The following is a 15,756-nucleotide window of genomic DNA, read 5'->3' on the forward strand; positions in this document are numbered from 1 at the left end:
GAAGTAATCATGTACTCAATGATGTATATTTAAAGACATGGAAGCAAAGTTACTTATCTTTGTATGGTTCATAGCTCTAGCTGTGTAGCATCAGTGAGCAAATAGTATTCCAGTAGAATGACTCCAGCGGTAGAAAGATAGTTTGCCATGTTAACTTCAATATTGAATGGGAAAAATGGGTGCAACTGGAGGGAGAAAGAGTATGTTCAGTTGTGTGTAGAGGCTAGTTAAGTTTGCCCCTCTTATCATGCATTTAAATGAGTTTAAGGTTTGATTAATAGTTGTAATAGTAGTTGGAATAAAGTAAAATTTATTTAAAGGTGAAGTAATCATATACTCAATGATGTAAATTTAAAGATAAGGAAGCAGAGTCACTTATCTTTGATGGTTTGCAGCTCTAGCTATATAGCATTAGTGAGTTGACAGCATTCCAGCAGAATGACTCCAACGGTAGAGAGGCAGTTTCCATGATAACTTCAATATTGAAGGGCAAAAATGAGTGCAACTGGAGGAAGAGAGAGTATGTCCAGCTGTGTGTAGAGGCTGGTTAAGCTTGCCTTTCTTGTCATGCACTTTAAATGAGTTTTCCCCTTGAAAATGCTCTTTTAGCTGTTGTGAAGCTATGAATAGTGTTGCCTTCCATGGGAGGAGCTTTTGTAAGATGTAATTTGTGCCTTCTAAGAGAAGGGCTTCATGTAAAATAGATTTGTGCCTTCCATGAGAAGGGCTTTGGTACAAGATCTTGGTGCCTTCTAGGAAAAGGGCTTTATCATTATAAATTTATGCCTTCAATGAGAAGGGCTTCCACATTTGGCTAAAACCAAAACCAACTAAAGAAATTATCTTTTTCTTGCCAAAATACTTTCCTTTTCAACTACTCTTTCCCCAGTAGCTCTTACCCAAAATAGCAAGAATGCCTTAAAGCTAAACATACCATTTTTTGCCAAATTTTAAGGTGGATTTTCTGAAGATTCATTGCTAATTGAGACAGATTTTGGCTGATATTCTTTACTAAAATACTCCCTTAAACTGAGCTATAAACATAACCCTTCATCAACACTTCAAGGAGGACACCAATGGAGAAGAACAACTCTCTCATAAACTTCTCTATTCTCTCTCCCTCTAATAATCTTCTTAAGCTCTTAGAAATAAATAAATAAAAGATTGAAGATTTTCATTCCCACATCACTAAGTAGTAAGTACTCACAAATTTTCCCCCAAAAAATGGTCATTTAATGGAGACAAAGTCAGAGTAGGAAGTAAGAATAACTTCCAAAACAAATATTTGAAATCCGAATAAAGCTATGGCTATAATATTTTCATAACAATTTCACAACGAAGCTTAGGTGACAAACTCTTCAGCCCCTAGAGTTTGTCATGAAATTGTTGTGTACAGGAGCTACTCTTAAAACCTAAATAGATAGTTGCAGTTTCCATCCATGTATTTAATGCTCTTTACATAATACTGCCTACAGAAACCCTTCCTTGTTTGTGATCTTTATCTCTCAACCACCTTACAAAAGATTATGTTTTCCATTTCTCATTAAAATTAACGTCATGGCTTCTTCCAACAAACAGCAGATTTTAACATTGCTTGTTTTGTTCTATTCATGGTTTTTTGTGAGTTTTTCTCAAGCAAGTTTCGAGTTCGACGCATTTCGTCCGGTAGATTCAGGGAGTGTTAAATCATTCCCATGCTTGGGGAACCTCGCTGTTTGTCAACCATACGTGAAGGGCCCCAATATTGCGCCGGCAATATGCTGTAAGCTATTGAAGGACGGAATTGCCAATGATACCAAGTGCCTCTGCAACGTATTTTTTTATACTGACGTCTTGAAGTGTTTCAACATTACCCCGGGGGAGCTCATGAAGCTTCCTAAAGACTGCGGTATTGATATCAACTTATCCATATGCAAGAAAGGTTTTTCACATCTTCTCCACTTTTTCCTTTTTCTGGTTCTGCTTATTTAGAATTAGGTTTTGACTTTTATTTGATTATTTTTGGTGGTTTTACTATTAGTCTTTATTTCATGAGTTAGAGTGTGGCTTGCATTTGAATTAAGGTTGATATGCTTTGATAGTCGGGGTGTGGAAAGGATTTAAATTTTGAATATCTATGTTAGAAATATTAGAAGTGTCAATTAAGTTATAAAGTTTTTGACTGCTTCATCAGTCAAGACATGTATATTGATTTGTTGATCTTTGAATATTAATTTTGACATCATTTAAATTTTTTGGTTGAAATATTTAATTGATAATTTTGGGTTTAATCATATATATATGATGTGTCATCAAATGCTTGCTTGTTATTTTTCGTCTTCATCATCACCATAACATTTTTGATATTTTAAAGCTCCTGATGTCACAATATCCAAAATATTTGTTCGAAATTTTACCACTGAACATTTAAATTTTACAATTAAATTGTGGATTTGAACTGGTCAGTATTTTATTGGTTAAGAGGTCAGGGAGGACCACTTCAGCAATCCTCTCGGTAGACCTAATAATTTATTCTGACCTAATAATTTCTCATCTTGTTGGCCTAAATTTAGGATTAAAGCTATCAAATTCTGATTAATTGATACCATTTGTAAAAGTTTTTAACGGAATTTTAATGTTTGATATTCTTTAGTTGAGATTCAGTTAATTATCAGATACCTATTTACCATATCTATTTTCTGAACTGTAAAGTACAAGACATGATAGACAAATATTGAGATAGGCACAAAAAGATCCTAGGGGTAATTATTATTATTATTATTATTATTATTATTATTTATAGTTATTTTTACTATGGTCTGCTGTTCTATGCAATATTGAGAATTTGAATGCACATGCCTTTTTTAACCCTTGATCCTAGATCTCAGGTTTCTGTTTTCCGTTTTTGAATTATTCTGCATTTCATTAGTGAGCAAAATGCAAGTGTTTGGATGTAGCTTTTTGTTAAAAACTTATTTGTGGAATGTTTTTTTTTTTTTAAAGAATAGCTGTATATAGTTTTGGGGGAAGGGAAGATTTCAACCCTCTAAACATAAAAAGTAATATTTTCAAAACTTGTATATGTTATATACAAGTTGAATTGATGCTCTCCCTTTAACCTTAAAGTTTTTCCTCTTTTTCTTTTTTATTTATATAGTCACAATTAGTGGAATGTTCTTATCTTTTTTGAATTACTTTTAATCTTGGTTATAGTTACATGTTTTATTTGAATTATTTTTTATTTATGCCCGGTGTTTGAATACAAGTCATATATAAATAAAATGTGGAACTTAGATTTGAACCTTTTCCGTTATTTTTCTGAATTAAATCTTGTAATTTGCTTTCTCCAACAGGTTCTGCTTTCTCAGACAACTCTATTCATTCAAGCAGTCTAAAAAGTGCAGCCAATGGGATCACTTCGGTCTATCTGGTTTGGCTTGTGGCTGTAATTATTTCAGCAATCCAGGCTTGGTAGATTAGAATATAGTCCAGAAATGAATGCCATTTTTGGTACACAGTCAGAAAAGCTAACTGTGATGGTGGAACTACTCTAGCATTTAAGTGGTCTTCTGTTGACCTACAATAAGTAAACTAAAAACACTGAATTCCATTCCTATAGTTGAATAAAGAGGACAAAGAAAGAACAAGTGGAAAACTTTTGAATAATCTCTGTATTTATGTATATCAAAAGTGTTGTACAAATGTGAATATATACACGCATAATATTTGACATATGGGGAGGCCTTAATTAGGCTATGATCAGGGACAATTCAAGTTCTTTGATTCTAGTTGATCTATGTGTAGCCCTGATTAGGCTAAGATCAGGGATAATTAATGTCTTAAAGATTTAAACATGTGCTAATATATTAACATTCTTCCTTAAATTTGAGGTGGTGAGGAGGAAGCCAACTTGAGTTTGAAAATGAGATCATGAAAACGGCTTGGTGAATAAGACCTAGTGAAAACACTAACAAATTGGCCTTTAGAGGAAATTGAGTGCAAATGAAGGCTACTCTACTGAAGATGATGATGAATGAAGTGACATTCAATCTTAATGTGTTTAATGTGTGCAGTTATGAAAGACATGATTATGGGCAATATAGATAACATTCTGATTATTATTGTGGATAAGAGTATTCGTAGTCTGGGTAGTACTCATGTCCTTAATAGCCAGCAAAGCCACAAAAGCTCAAAAGTAGCATCAGGAGGAGCTCGGTACTCAACTCTGGAATAGACTACAACAAATTGTTTTACACTAAGCCAACAAATGAGGGAGGAGCTAAGCAATAAATAGTAGCTAGGTATGAAGCAATGGTCAATAAGATAACAATTCCAATTTGCATCCGAGTAGGTCCATAACTTAAAGGAAGTATCTGAAATTAATTGCTTTGTCTACTTTTAATTTTGTAAAATTATTGTTATTACTCTAATGTGTAATCTTTATTTTATTTATAAAAAAAAAAAATTTGATTTTAAAAAATTTGAAGAATATTAATCGTGATTAATATAATTTAAAATATAATTACACAATTTAATAAAAAAGAAATTATTTGTTTTGAATTATTTAAAATTGACTTGATGAAATTTTCTAATATACTAGGAAATAAAATATATAATAAATCATGTTAAAAACATCTTTGAAGTATTGTGTGGTGTGTATGTGTTATTTTGTGGTTAAAAACTATTGATATATTTAACTTGAGCTCTTTAAATAAATAAAAAACCATGATTTTATCAGTGCTCGGAAGTTGGAAGGATTAGAACTTGGGGCATTAATTAGAACCAAACTCAAATTGGGAGCATGTTGTGTACGACACCTCACAATTGGACAAACATAAGAGAGAAGCAATTAAAATACCATATAACTATAATTTTTTTAATATAAAATATATCCATATAAATTCATTTTATATAAATATTTGGTGTCATCATCTATAAAGAATGAATACATGAGAATCGATGCATTTGACTAATTTAAGACAGGGCAATTAATTAATCCATGCAAACTTTCGATTTTGGTAAGGTTGAATGTTAAAGGAAGAGAATCTCATTGTTTCTTAAAAAAATGTGTCACTTGGCATAATCTTAAACCATAATGCATAGCTAGGGTTTATGCTATATATAGGGTAAAGTTGGGAACCAGTACCTTCAATGTACGAAACTTATTGCGATGATAACATGTGGTCAAAAATAGATATATGTCACCATTACAATGGGTCTAACTTTACTAATAAAATAATTGGACAAATACCAAGTACATGTATGTATACTAGCATCAAGTGGAATAAAAAAAAATGGAATAAAAGATTTTTCATTCCCACATCAAAAAGTACTAAATAATTTTTCTTAGAAAAAAATGGTTATTTAGTGGAGATAGAGACAAAGTAGGAAGTAGGAATAACTTCCAAAACAAATATTTAAAACCCTTATAAAGCTATGGCTACAATATTTTTACAACAAAATTTAGTTGACAAACTTTTAAGAGTTACAAGCTTAAACCCATGGGCTTGCGAAATTGTTGTATACGAGGGAGTACTCTTAAAACCTACATAGATAGCTGCAGTGCTCTTTACATGATACTGCATATAGAAACCCTCCCTTGTTTGTGTTCTCATTATAATTAACATCATGGCTACCAAAAAACAGCATATTTTAACATTGCTTGCTCTGTTCTCTTCATGTTTTTTTGTGGGTTTCTCTCAAATAACTTCCGACGCATTTCGTCCGGCAAGTTCAGGGGGTGCTGAATCCTTCCCATGCTTGCAGAACCTAGTTCATTGTCAACCTTACGTAAAGGGTTCCTCTAATCCAACGGTAAAATGCTGTGAGCAATTGAATGAGACAGTCATCTATGATCTCAAGTGCCTCTGCGACTTGTTATCCAATACCGACGTCTTGAAGAGTTACAACATTTCCTCGGAGGAGGTTAATAAGCTTCCTAAGGAGTGCGGTATTGATACCAAGAAGTCATCATGCAAAGGTTTTTCAGATCTTCTTCTCTTTTTTCTTTTTCTTTTTTTGGTTTTCCTTAATTAGAATTCGGTTTTATATGGTTATTTTTGGTGGTATTAGTCTTTATTTCCTTAGTTAGAGTGACTTGCATTTGAATTATTGATATGCTTTGTGGGATTTTATTTTTTTATTATACATCAATAGTTGGTGTGGGATATTTTGAACTCTAGATGTCTTTGTTAAAAATATCAAAAATGTGTCTATTGAGTTACAATAGCACTTTTAGCTGTTCCGTGAGTTATGACATGTAAATTGATTTGTTTTTATTTGAATATTTAGTTTTGATATCGTTTAATATTCTTTGGTTGAATTTTTTAATGAGATGAGTTTGGGTTTAATCATGTATATATGATGTGTCATCAAAAGCTTGCCTGTTATTATTTGTCTTCATCGTCACCATAACTTTTCCGATATTTTAAAGTTCCTGATGTCACAAATTCCAAAAGATTTGTTCTAAATTTTACCATTGAACATGAAATTGAAAAGTAATTGATGAGATCCATTTAACTGTGGATCTGGACTGGTTAGTATCAACTTATGGGTCTCAATTCTGAATTTTTTGTTAGAAATTTTGAATTGGTTTCGTCAATTTTTTATGGCCAAAATTTGCCATAATGACAAATCTTTCATGTATCATTAACAGACAATTTTTATTAAGATTTACTGTGCTCCTAAACTTACTCTGTTCCAAAATTTATTGTTTTTACAGTCTCTTATAAAGCCATCATGTTTTTCTTTTACTCTCTTTTTTGGCCTAAATTTAGGATCAAAGCTATCAAATTCTAGGCTTGATTGATTGATGTCATTCATAAAATATGGATTGAATGGAAAATAAAATTATAATTTTTATAGTAAATAAAATGGAGAAAAGAAAAGAAAAAATTAAAGATGATGAAAGGATGGAAGAATTGTTATGTTACGATAGTAATGGGGAGATGAAAAGATAAAAGGAATGGGAAAATATTGGAGGAAGTGTAATTGTAAGGTGAGATAGTGTCGAAAATAAGTGGATGGCGTGGCCTTTGATGTAGCACAACAAACGCGTAGCAATAATAAATGCACATACCTTTTTTTTTACCCTTGATCCTAGATCTCGGGTTTCTATTTTTCTTTTTTGATATATTCTACATTTCATTTGGGAGAAAAATGCAATTTTCTTTTTTTTGGGTTAAAAACTTATTTGTGGAATGTTGTTTTAAGTATAGTTGTATATAGTTGGGAGAAGGGAGATTTCAACCCTATAAATATATCAAGTAGGAACTTAAAAACATGTAGTGAGATATCCATTGTCCAAACCTTTCGAGTCTAAATTTTTTGTTTCACTTTTCCTATTCCAGTCAATTCTCCATCAATAAAAACATGTCACATGTCTATCTATTTAATTAAATGCTAAATTTATGTCTTTCCTAATTTCAAAACCCAAAAAAAAAAAAAAAACAACCGATGTGTTCTGCTACCATCACCAGCCTTTGCTAACAGCCACTATCAAGAGCTCTGACACCATCAATGCCGCAAGTCACGGCCAACCACCGCCACCAACCCACTAACTCCGACGAAACCTATGCCCTTTCACTTCTTCCGTCTCAAACCCATTAAAAAAAACCCACCTGGCACCACCACAATACCACCCTCCCATCACCTCTCTCCATTTCATCAACCAAAATTAACCCTTCAGGATATCAACATATTATAATCTGGTTAATTAGTTTTTCACTCTTGTGGATCTTATAGTTGTATCCTTCTAATGGTTTCAAATAATTATTAGTAGAAGTTATACGCAGATGTCATGCCTACTAATCAAAACAAATGTATGGAAATTTTTTTATTTTAGGTTATTATAATTAGGGATACCATAAATTTAGCTTTTAATTAAATAGGTGAATATGTAACATGTATTTATTTGTGAAAAATAGAATAGAGGAAGAAAAATAAGAGAGAAGATTTGAACTTAAACCTTCCATTCCCTTTGTAATTATTAAATTATAAAAGAAAATATTGTAATTAAAAGGCAAAAAGAAAGAACTGTTACCAAATTATTTTTCTCCCAAATCCTTGCCTTAAAATGGACCTCCATTTATCCGGATCTTGTTGTCCATGTCCTTTAGCTGATCAACCTGTGTGAAAAACCGTGATAGAATTTATAGGTTTCAGTGGGCTTTTCAATGATAGGCTTCTCCAAATGCTGTTTATGGTTATATTGATAGTATTTCCTTTCCCAACTTTCTTCACTATTCAAATTTGCTTACTGCTTTTTCATCAATTGGTGAGTGAACTGGTTAAAAAGGCTAATTCATAGATGAATAGTTTGGGCAATTGGGAAAGGTCCAAAAGGATTACCATGGGATCAATGTAATTAGACTATAATGTAGAAGATGACTTCATCGAAGGCCTAAATTGCACATCAATTCTTTTTAGATTATCTAGTAAGTTTTTTTGCTAATATTATAAGCATGTTATGGTTGTTTCATCCGACCCTTTTTTTTTTTTTTTTTGTTCTTTCTCTTTTATTACAGTTGCACCTCCGCCTGGATCTTCCACCAATGGTAAGTCCCCGGATTTTCTTTATTACTAGTTGGATGCCAGTGAAGTACATATTTTTTGGACCCATCTCCTTTGCTTTTGAGTACAAATAATTGTGAATTTCTGCGATGATCAACCTAGGGTTTTTTTTTTTTTTGAGGTAATAGAACTTTATTTGATATAAGAAAACTATAATCAGGTACATGTATGGCCGTGTGTCACCAGACCAAAGAGAAACATTACAAGCAGCTGCTGAAAGCATGACACGATGGTTGTATACCACAGGGACCATATCAACAAAATGAATAGAAAACTAACACTGTGTTGCACCTAAAAAGACAATAATTTTGAAACAGGCACTTTGTAACCCACCATACCCTTGAAAACAAACACCAAACAAACAACATTTTCCCCAGTCACGTAGTTGCTTGAGTAGCCGAAAGGGTCTGGTATGTAGCAAGCAACTCAAGGGCCCCTTCATATATCACTTTGGGTTGTGACTGAACATTTTGAAAGTAGGCTTTGTTCCTTGCGTTCCATATCGCCCAAGTTGTAGTGCACCACTGTTCCATCTCCTCCCGTGTCAGTTTCTCTTACATCAACTTGAAGAGCTGGAAAAAATCTTGCGCATTGTTGCTGCATTTCTACACTCTTCCTCCAGCCAACGACAACACATTGTGGGCAAAGGGGCACTCCCACAGAAAGTGAGCTTCCGTTTCAGGGTGCTGGCGGCAGAACTCGCAGGTACTCTCCATAGCCACTCTTCTCCTATACAAGTTATCTCGTGTCGGCAAAATATTGGACACTGCTCGCCACATAAAATTTCTGATCTTTGGTGGCACATTGAGGTCCCAAATCATCTTCCACAGCTTGCCTTCCTCCCCAGCTTGTGAGTGTTTCGCTTCCACCCTTTGTTTCAGTCGAATAGCAACTTGGTAGGCCGACTTAACGGAGAACTAGTGCTTCCTGTTTTCCTTTCATATCAATGTCTCTCTTTCGGTCTCTACTAAGTGGGACGACCATTATCTCATCGTATGTTTTTGTGGCAAACATCCCAGCCACCTTATTTCTATCCCACTGCCAAGAATGTTTGTCAATCAGCTCCGCAACTCTTAGGCTTGGTCACACGTCCCCTTTAAAGATAGGTTTATGGGAGAGCCACTTGTCTGATTCAACCACAATATTGACTCCATTCCCCACTCTCCACCTAGAGCCTTCTTGTATCACCTCTCTTGCAGCCAACAAACTCCGCCACACATAGGATGGGTTGTGGCCCAACTCAGCTTCCATGAAAGAACACTCTGGAAAGTATCTCGCCTTATATACCCGGTAGAACAAAGAGTGTGTACGGTGTAACAATCTCCAAGCCTATTTAGCTAGCATAGCTAAATTAAAAGCTTGTATGTCTCGAAATCTCATTCCTCCCTTCTTCTTTATTGTACATAGTTTCTTCCAATTTATCTAATGTATCTTCCTCTCATTTTTTGTTTGCCCCCACCAATATCTAGCTATTGTAGAGTTGATAGAGTCACATAGGGATTTTGGGAGCTTGAAGAGACTCATAGTGTATGTGGGGATGGCTAATACAGTTTTAATCAATATTTCCCTACCCACCTTGGAGATAAATTTTTCCTTCCATCCCATGACCCACTTTGCAATCCGCTCTTGCATTTCTTTAAAAGTAGTTACCTTAGATTTTCCACATGCCATTGGAAGACCAAGTTATTTTTCACAATCCGTCATAATTCTTGCCCCCAACATTTGCTACATCGTTTGTTTGGCCTCCTCTCTTGTATTTTTACTAAAGAACAATGATGTTCTCTGCCTATTTATTGCTTGACTGGATGTTGCTTCATAAAGGCCCAAAATGTCCATTAGGCAATGACATTCCTCTATTGATGCTTCACAAAATAGTAGGCTATCATCAGCAAACAATATATGGAATATGCACACTCCATTTAGGCTAGATAAGACCCCATGTAGCTCTCTATTTTCCACATCTCTTCTTATCATTCCATATAGACCTTCAACACAAAGTAAGAATAGGTATGGTGATAAGAGGTCTCCTTGCTTAATACCCCTTGATGGTTGGATAAAATCTTTCAGCTCCCCATTTATCAAGATTGAGTATGAAGCCGTACTCACCATCTCCATTGCCAATTGGACCCATTTCTCATCAAAGCCTAATTTCTGCATCACTTGTCTAAGGAACTCCCATTCCACCATATCATATGCTTTACTGATATCTAGCTTCACCGCCATTTGTCCCTTTTTTCCACTCCTCTTATTTCACATCCTGTGTAACACTTCAAAAGCTACAGTGGTATTGTCAATAATCAGCCTATCAGGAAAAAAGACACTTTAGGCATCAGATATTACATTTGGCAAAATCAATTTTAGCCTATTTGCAATAACCTTTGATATAATTCTAGCTACCACATTTTCTAAGCTAATACGCCGAAAATCAATCATATACAGTGGTTCATATTTTTTGGAATCAAAACAATATGTGTATAATTCATTTTATGTAGCATATGACCTGAATGGAGGACAGATAGAACAGCATTTGTGACATCAACTCCAACAGTATGCCAAAAATTTTGGAAGAAAAAAAGGGACTTACCATCAGGACCGGAGATTTTGACAGATGCATCTGAAAGAGAGCTCTTTGGACCTTCTCTACTGTATAGGGTTGGAGGAAGCTTTGGTTCATCTCTGAAGTGACCACCCTATCCACCGAACTCAACACTTTATCCATTTCTGAGGGGCTTGCCGAAAGTGAACAACTCTTGAAAATAATTTTCAACAACTTATGCTATACCCCCATCAGTTTCCTACCACACACCATCTCTATCAAATATTCCTAAAATGTTATTTTCTCGACGTCTCTGGCTTGCTCTTTGGTGGAAGAACTTTGTATTTTTATCTCTTGCCTGCAACCAGATAGATCTAGATCTGTGTCGCCAGTGAATCTCTTCATGGTACAATATTGTATTAATTTCCTCCTTCACCCTCCTAATTTACTCCAAGTGCCCTCTTGGATTGTCCCTAGTCAATTCCTCCAATATCCTTTATTTCTCTTGGATTTTACTTTTTGATTGACCAAAAGTGACTCGACTCCACCCCATTATAGCACTCCTGCATTGTTTAGTTTTTTCAAATAAGCAATACATAGGGCTACTTGTAGTCACAGTATTACTCCAAACCTGTTAGATAACAACTTCACAATCAGGGTGTGTCACCCACTTCTCCTCAAATCTTTGTGGAATATTTTTAACTCGGCGTTGGTGGCTTAGAGGATATGTGGTAAGTAAGACAAGGACATGATCAGAGTATGAAGCTTGAAGATGAGAGACCCAAGCTTGTGGGAATAATTCTTTCCACTCCATTGTTGCACATGCCCTGTCAAGCCTTAGCTAAACAAAAACATCACCCTCCCTTCCATTATTCCAAGTGAAAATGTTTCCACTATACCCCAAATCAATCAAATCGCAATGTAGTAGCGTGTTGTGGAAATTATTCATAAGCTGTAATGGTTTAGGGTTTCCCCTTTCCTTTTCCCTTGATACCAAAATCTCATTATAGTCCCCAATACACAACCATGGGGCTGAACTCCCTGATTTCAGGTGCTTGAGCAATGACCAAGTTTCATGGCTTAGTTGTTCTTCCGACTTACCATAGAAACCCGTAATTCGTCATGGTGAATTTTGATTTGACATAATAAGGGTATCTATATGGTTTTATGTGTAGGTTTGGATGTGCAGGTCCACTTCATTCTTCTAGAGCATTGCTAGGCCTCCTCTTCTTCCTAGGCATGGAACTGCCAACATAGAATCATAATGCAACTCATCTTGTATCCATCTTATCTCCTCAATGGTTTGTTTTGTCTCCATTAGAAACAAAATAGTGGAAGCTTTTTCCTTCACCAAGTGAGAGAGCACATTCATTGTAATGTTGGTTCCCAAGCCCCCGGCAGTTCCTACTTAAGACAATCATTGCTCATCACGAGGCTGAAAAGTAGCCACTGCCGTTGGTGTTTGCATGTTATCATTGTCACCTTAGTACTTTTGTCTCTTCCTACTCTCTAACTCTGTGCTCTTCTCACTTATCTCTAATTTTTCCTCCACTTCCAATCCTCTCTTCTTGCCACTTGCCTTCCCTATTGTTAGAGCCGTGGATATTTGGTTGTTTTTCTTTGGTAGTAGCCTCCTGTATGACTGCGACTTGGCCCTCTCTTTTCTCTCTATCGTGTTCAGCTTGGTGGTTGTGTTTGTGTCACTTAAGTGCTCACATGACTTGGGCATGGTAGGTGGGGTGTTGGGTTTAGGGTTTGGAATGTTTTTTGTGGCCACATCAATGCCAATTGGGACCGAGAATAATTGCACTCCATCAAATTCGTTCTGCCTCTCTGTAGCCAACTGTTGGGTTTTCCCCTTCTCCGTAATTACATCAAGATGCATTAGGGAGGAATCAGTTATAGAAGGAAAAGAATTCCCATCCGAAACTGATGTCGCGTTAACACTTGAGACGTTCATGGCATTTACTTCCTTCATCCCGTGATTTTCGGAGCTGCCATTCACGATCCCATGATTTTCAGAAGTGCCATTATTTTTTCGTTCCGTTTCTGCTTGCATCTATTCTGCCGGCACCGCCTCTCTCTGCTATAATTGGATCTGATTCTTGTTTCTACTCGGTTCCTCCATTTGTCGGAATCCCGCCTTCATCCACTCCCCCTACTGATTTTCCTGCTCCTCCGTACCACATGGCTTCTCACAAGTTTTGGCTTCATGCCCAAGAATTCCACAGCGGAAACAAAAACTGATCAACCTTTCGTGTTTGAAAGCCACCCATACGACTTCCCCATCAGGACCATTGATTTTGCTTCCTCGCCAGAGTGGCTTGTCCAACGGTACCTCTACTCGGATTCTTAAGAATTTTGCTTGGTCTGCGGCGACGCCCTTACAATGCACCTCGACTGCCTTTCCAATCCCCTTTCCCATGTCCATCACTACATCTTCACTAAACAATTCAAATGGTAGTCCCCACACTTGCACCCATAACAGGCAATGTGTAAACTTGATTGTGCTCGCGTTCATTCCCTTTTCCCATCACCAAATTAGTAGATAACAGTTGTCAAAGCTCCATGGCCCATTGTTAAGTACCCACACCAATTGGCTTTTCATAGTGAATTTGAATTGGAATAGCCCTTCTCCCACATCGATGATTTTGAGGTCAGAGCCAAACTTCCTCGTTGTGCGTAACAAGTTCTCCGCCGCTCTCTGATTAATTGGTTTAGTTGTTAGGAATTTTCCAAACAAACTAAGTGAACATTCTTCTAGTAATCTTTCTCTTTGCCTTGGACACACTTGGATAATTTCACCCTCCTCTGCTGTGAGGTTTATTCTCTGCATTCTTTCGATAAAATCCGGATCCATGTTTGTGACTCAATGGTATTGTGATAGACAAAATAGAAGTAATAGAATAGAATCCATTGTTATTGTGATGGAGGTAGTGGAGGAAAAGCTCACCCAAAGTGAGAGGAAAAGCTCCAACCTAGAGGAGAGTGAATATGTTCAAATCCAATTTTGATTCTAATTAAGATGTTTATTGAATAATGCCAAGTTTACGATGCTCTCACTTTAACCTAAGAGTTTTTCCGCTTTTTCTTTTTGTATTTAATTACTTTAATATATCAACCTTTAATGTTTGATATATGGTTACAATTAGTAGAAATGTTTTTTTTATACAAGATAGAATTTCTACTTTGACCTAATCTAAGTGTATATGTGTGTGAAGCTCCTTCCTGGAGACTTGAACCCTGGCCTTTACCCCCTATACCTCACAAGTAGTTATACTTGTAGAGTGACCACCGCACCCCTATACCTCACAAGTAGTTATATTTGTAGAGTGACCACCGCACCTAGGGTGCGCGGTAGTAATTAGTAGAAATGTTTTAATCTTCTGAATTGCTTTTAATCTTAGTTATAATTACATGCTTTATTTTTATTTAAAAAAAATAAAAAATTATGCCCGGTGTTTGAATACAAGTCGTGTAAATAAAATGTTGAAATTAGATTTTAACCTCTTTTTTTATTTTATTTTTCTTCTTCTTTTTCTTAATTTAATTTTATAATTTGTTTTCTCTATCAGGTTCTTCCTCACATGACTCTACACCTTCAAGGAGTCTAAAAAGTGCAGCCTATGGGATCACTTTGGTCTATTTGGTTTGGCAATTTTCTTTGTGGCTGTAATTATTTCAGCAACCCAGGCTTGATAGATTAGAATATAGTCCCGGAGTGAATGCCATTTTGGTACACAGTCAGAAAAGCTGGCTGTGTTGGTGGAACTACTCTAGCATTTAAGTGGATCTTCCTAAATTCAATTGTGGTTTGTTTGTTCTAAATATTGTATAAGCCCTGATAAAGTAACTGTTGACCTACAAGTAAACTAAAAATATTGAATTCCATTCCTATAGTTGAATAAAGTGGACAAAGAAAGAACTAGCGGAAAAGTTTTGAATAACCTCTATATTTATGTATATCAAGAGTGTTGTACTAATGTGATTGATAGGCCAAGAATGTATTGATCACTTGTGATATAATTAACCAATTAATTTAGTCAAGTGAATTAATTAAGTTAATTAACATACAAAGCACGTGGTAGCACAAATAAATCACCAATTAACTAAAGTGCAGCAGAAATTAAATTGATACAGTGATTTGTTTTTGAATGGGGAAAACCTACACGGCAAAAACCTTACCAGGTGATTTTAAGGTCAACATTCCCGAAAATCCACTATTATCAAAACAAGTGGTTCCAAGTAAAAGAATCTCAATATCTTATACCAACTTACAGTTGAACCCTTACCCTAATACGTAATTGGACTTGTTCTATAGTGACAAGCTTTCCTTTTCAATGCACAGCTCTAGTACGTGACTAACCAATAGATGCACAGATCCCAGTACGCGACTTGATTGCCAACTTGAGAAAGATGTTGGCTACAAAGTTTTTCAGTTCATCACATGATGAAGATCATGAAGTTCCTTAGTCACAAAATCCTAAGGTGTACAAATGCAGTAGCTTCTTCAAGAGAAAGATGAACTAGGACAAATTTTGTCTCTAGTCACAATTTGCATGAACACAACTTTACTTCACACTTGTGCAATTGTGCTACCTTTTACAGCCCTTAAAATAATCCTTATATATGTTTAGGGTTGTGAGAAAAGAAGGCCTAAACACATACTC

General features: G+C 35.6%; 1 protein-coding gene and 1 long non-coding RNA gene across 2 annotated transcripts; both read left to right on the top strand.

The window, feature by feature from the left end:
• Window positions 1-1,557: 1,557 nt before the first annotated feature.
• On the top strand, window positions 1,558-3,454 carry LOC112010715 (non-specific lipid transfer protein GPI-anchored 3). Its single transcript, XM_024043068.1, has 2 exons — window positions 1,558-1,921; window positions 3,333-3,454. Exons 1-2 carry the CDS (start codon window positions 1,558-1,560, stop codon window positions 3,452-3,454), a joined length of 486 nt encoding a protein of 161 aa, XP_023898836.1.
• Window positions 3,455-5,330: 1,876 nt separating this feature from the next.
• LOC136071249 (uncharacterized) lies at window positions 5,331-15,044 on the top strand. The gene is made up of 3 exons (XR_010632543.1): window positions 5,331-5,959; window positions 8,505-8,534; window positions 14,662-15,044. It is a non-coding gene; the product is annotated as an uncharacterized LOC136071249 (long non-coding RNA).
• Window positions 15,045-15,756: the final 712 nt, after the last annotated feature.

Source organism: Quercus suber, unplaced genomic scaffold (genome assembly GCF_002906115.3).
Source record: "Quercus suber isolate HL8 unplaced genomic scaffold, Cork oak 2.0 scaffold_296, whole genome shotgun sequence".
Taxonomy (NCBI): Eukaryota; Viridiplantae; Streptophyta; class Magnoliopsida; order Fagales; family Fagaceae; genus Quercus; species Quercus suber.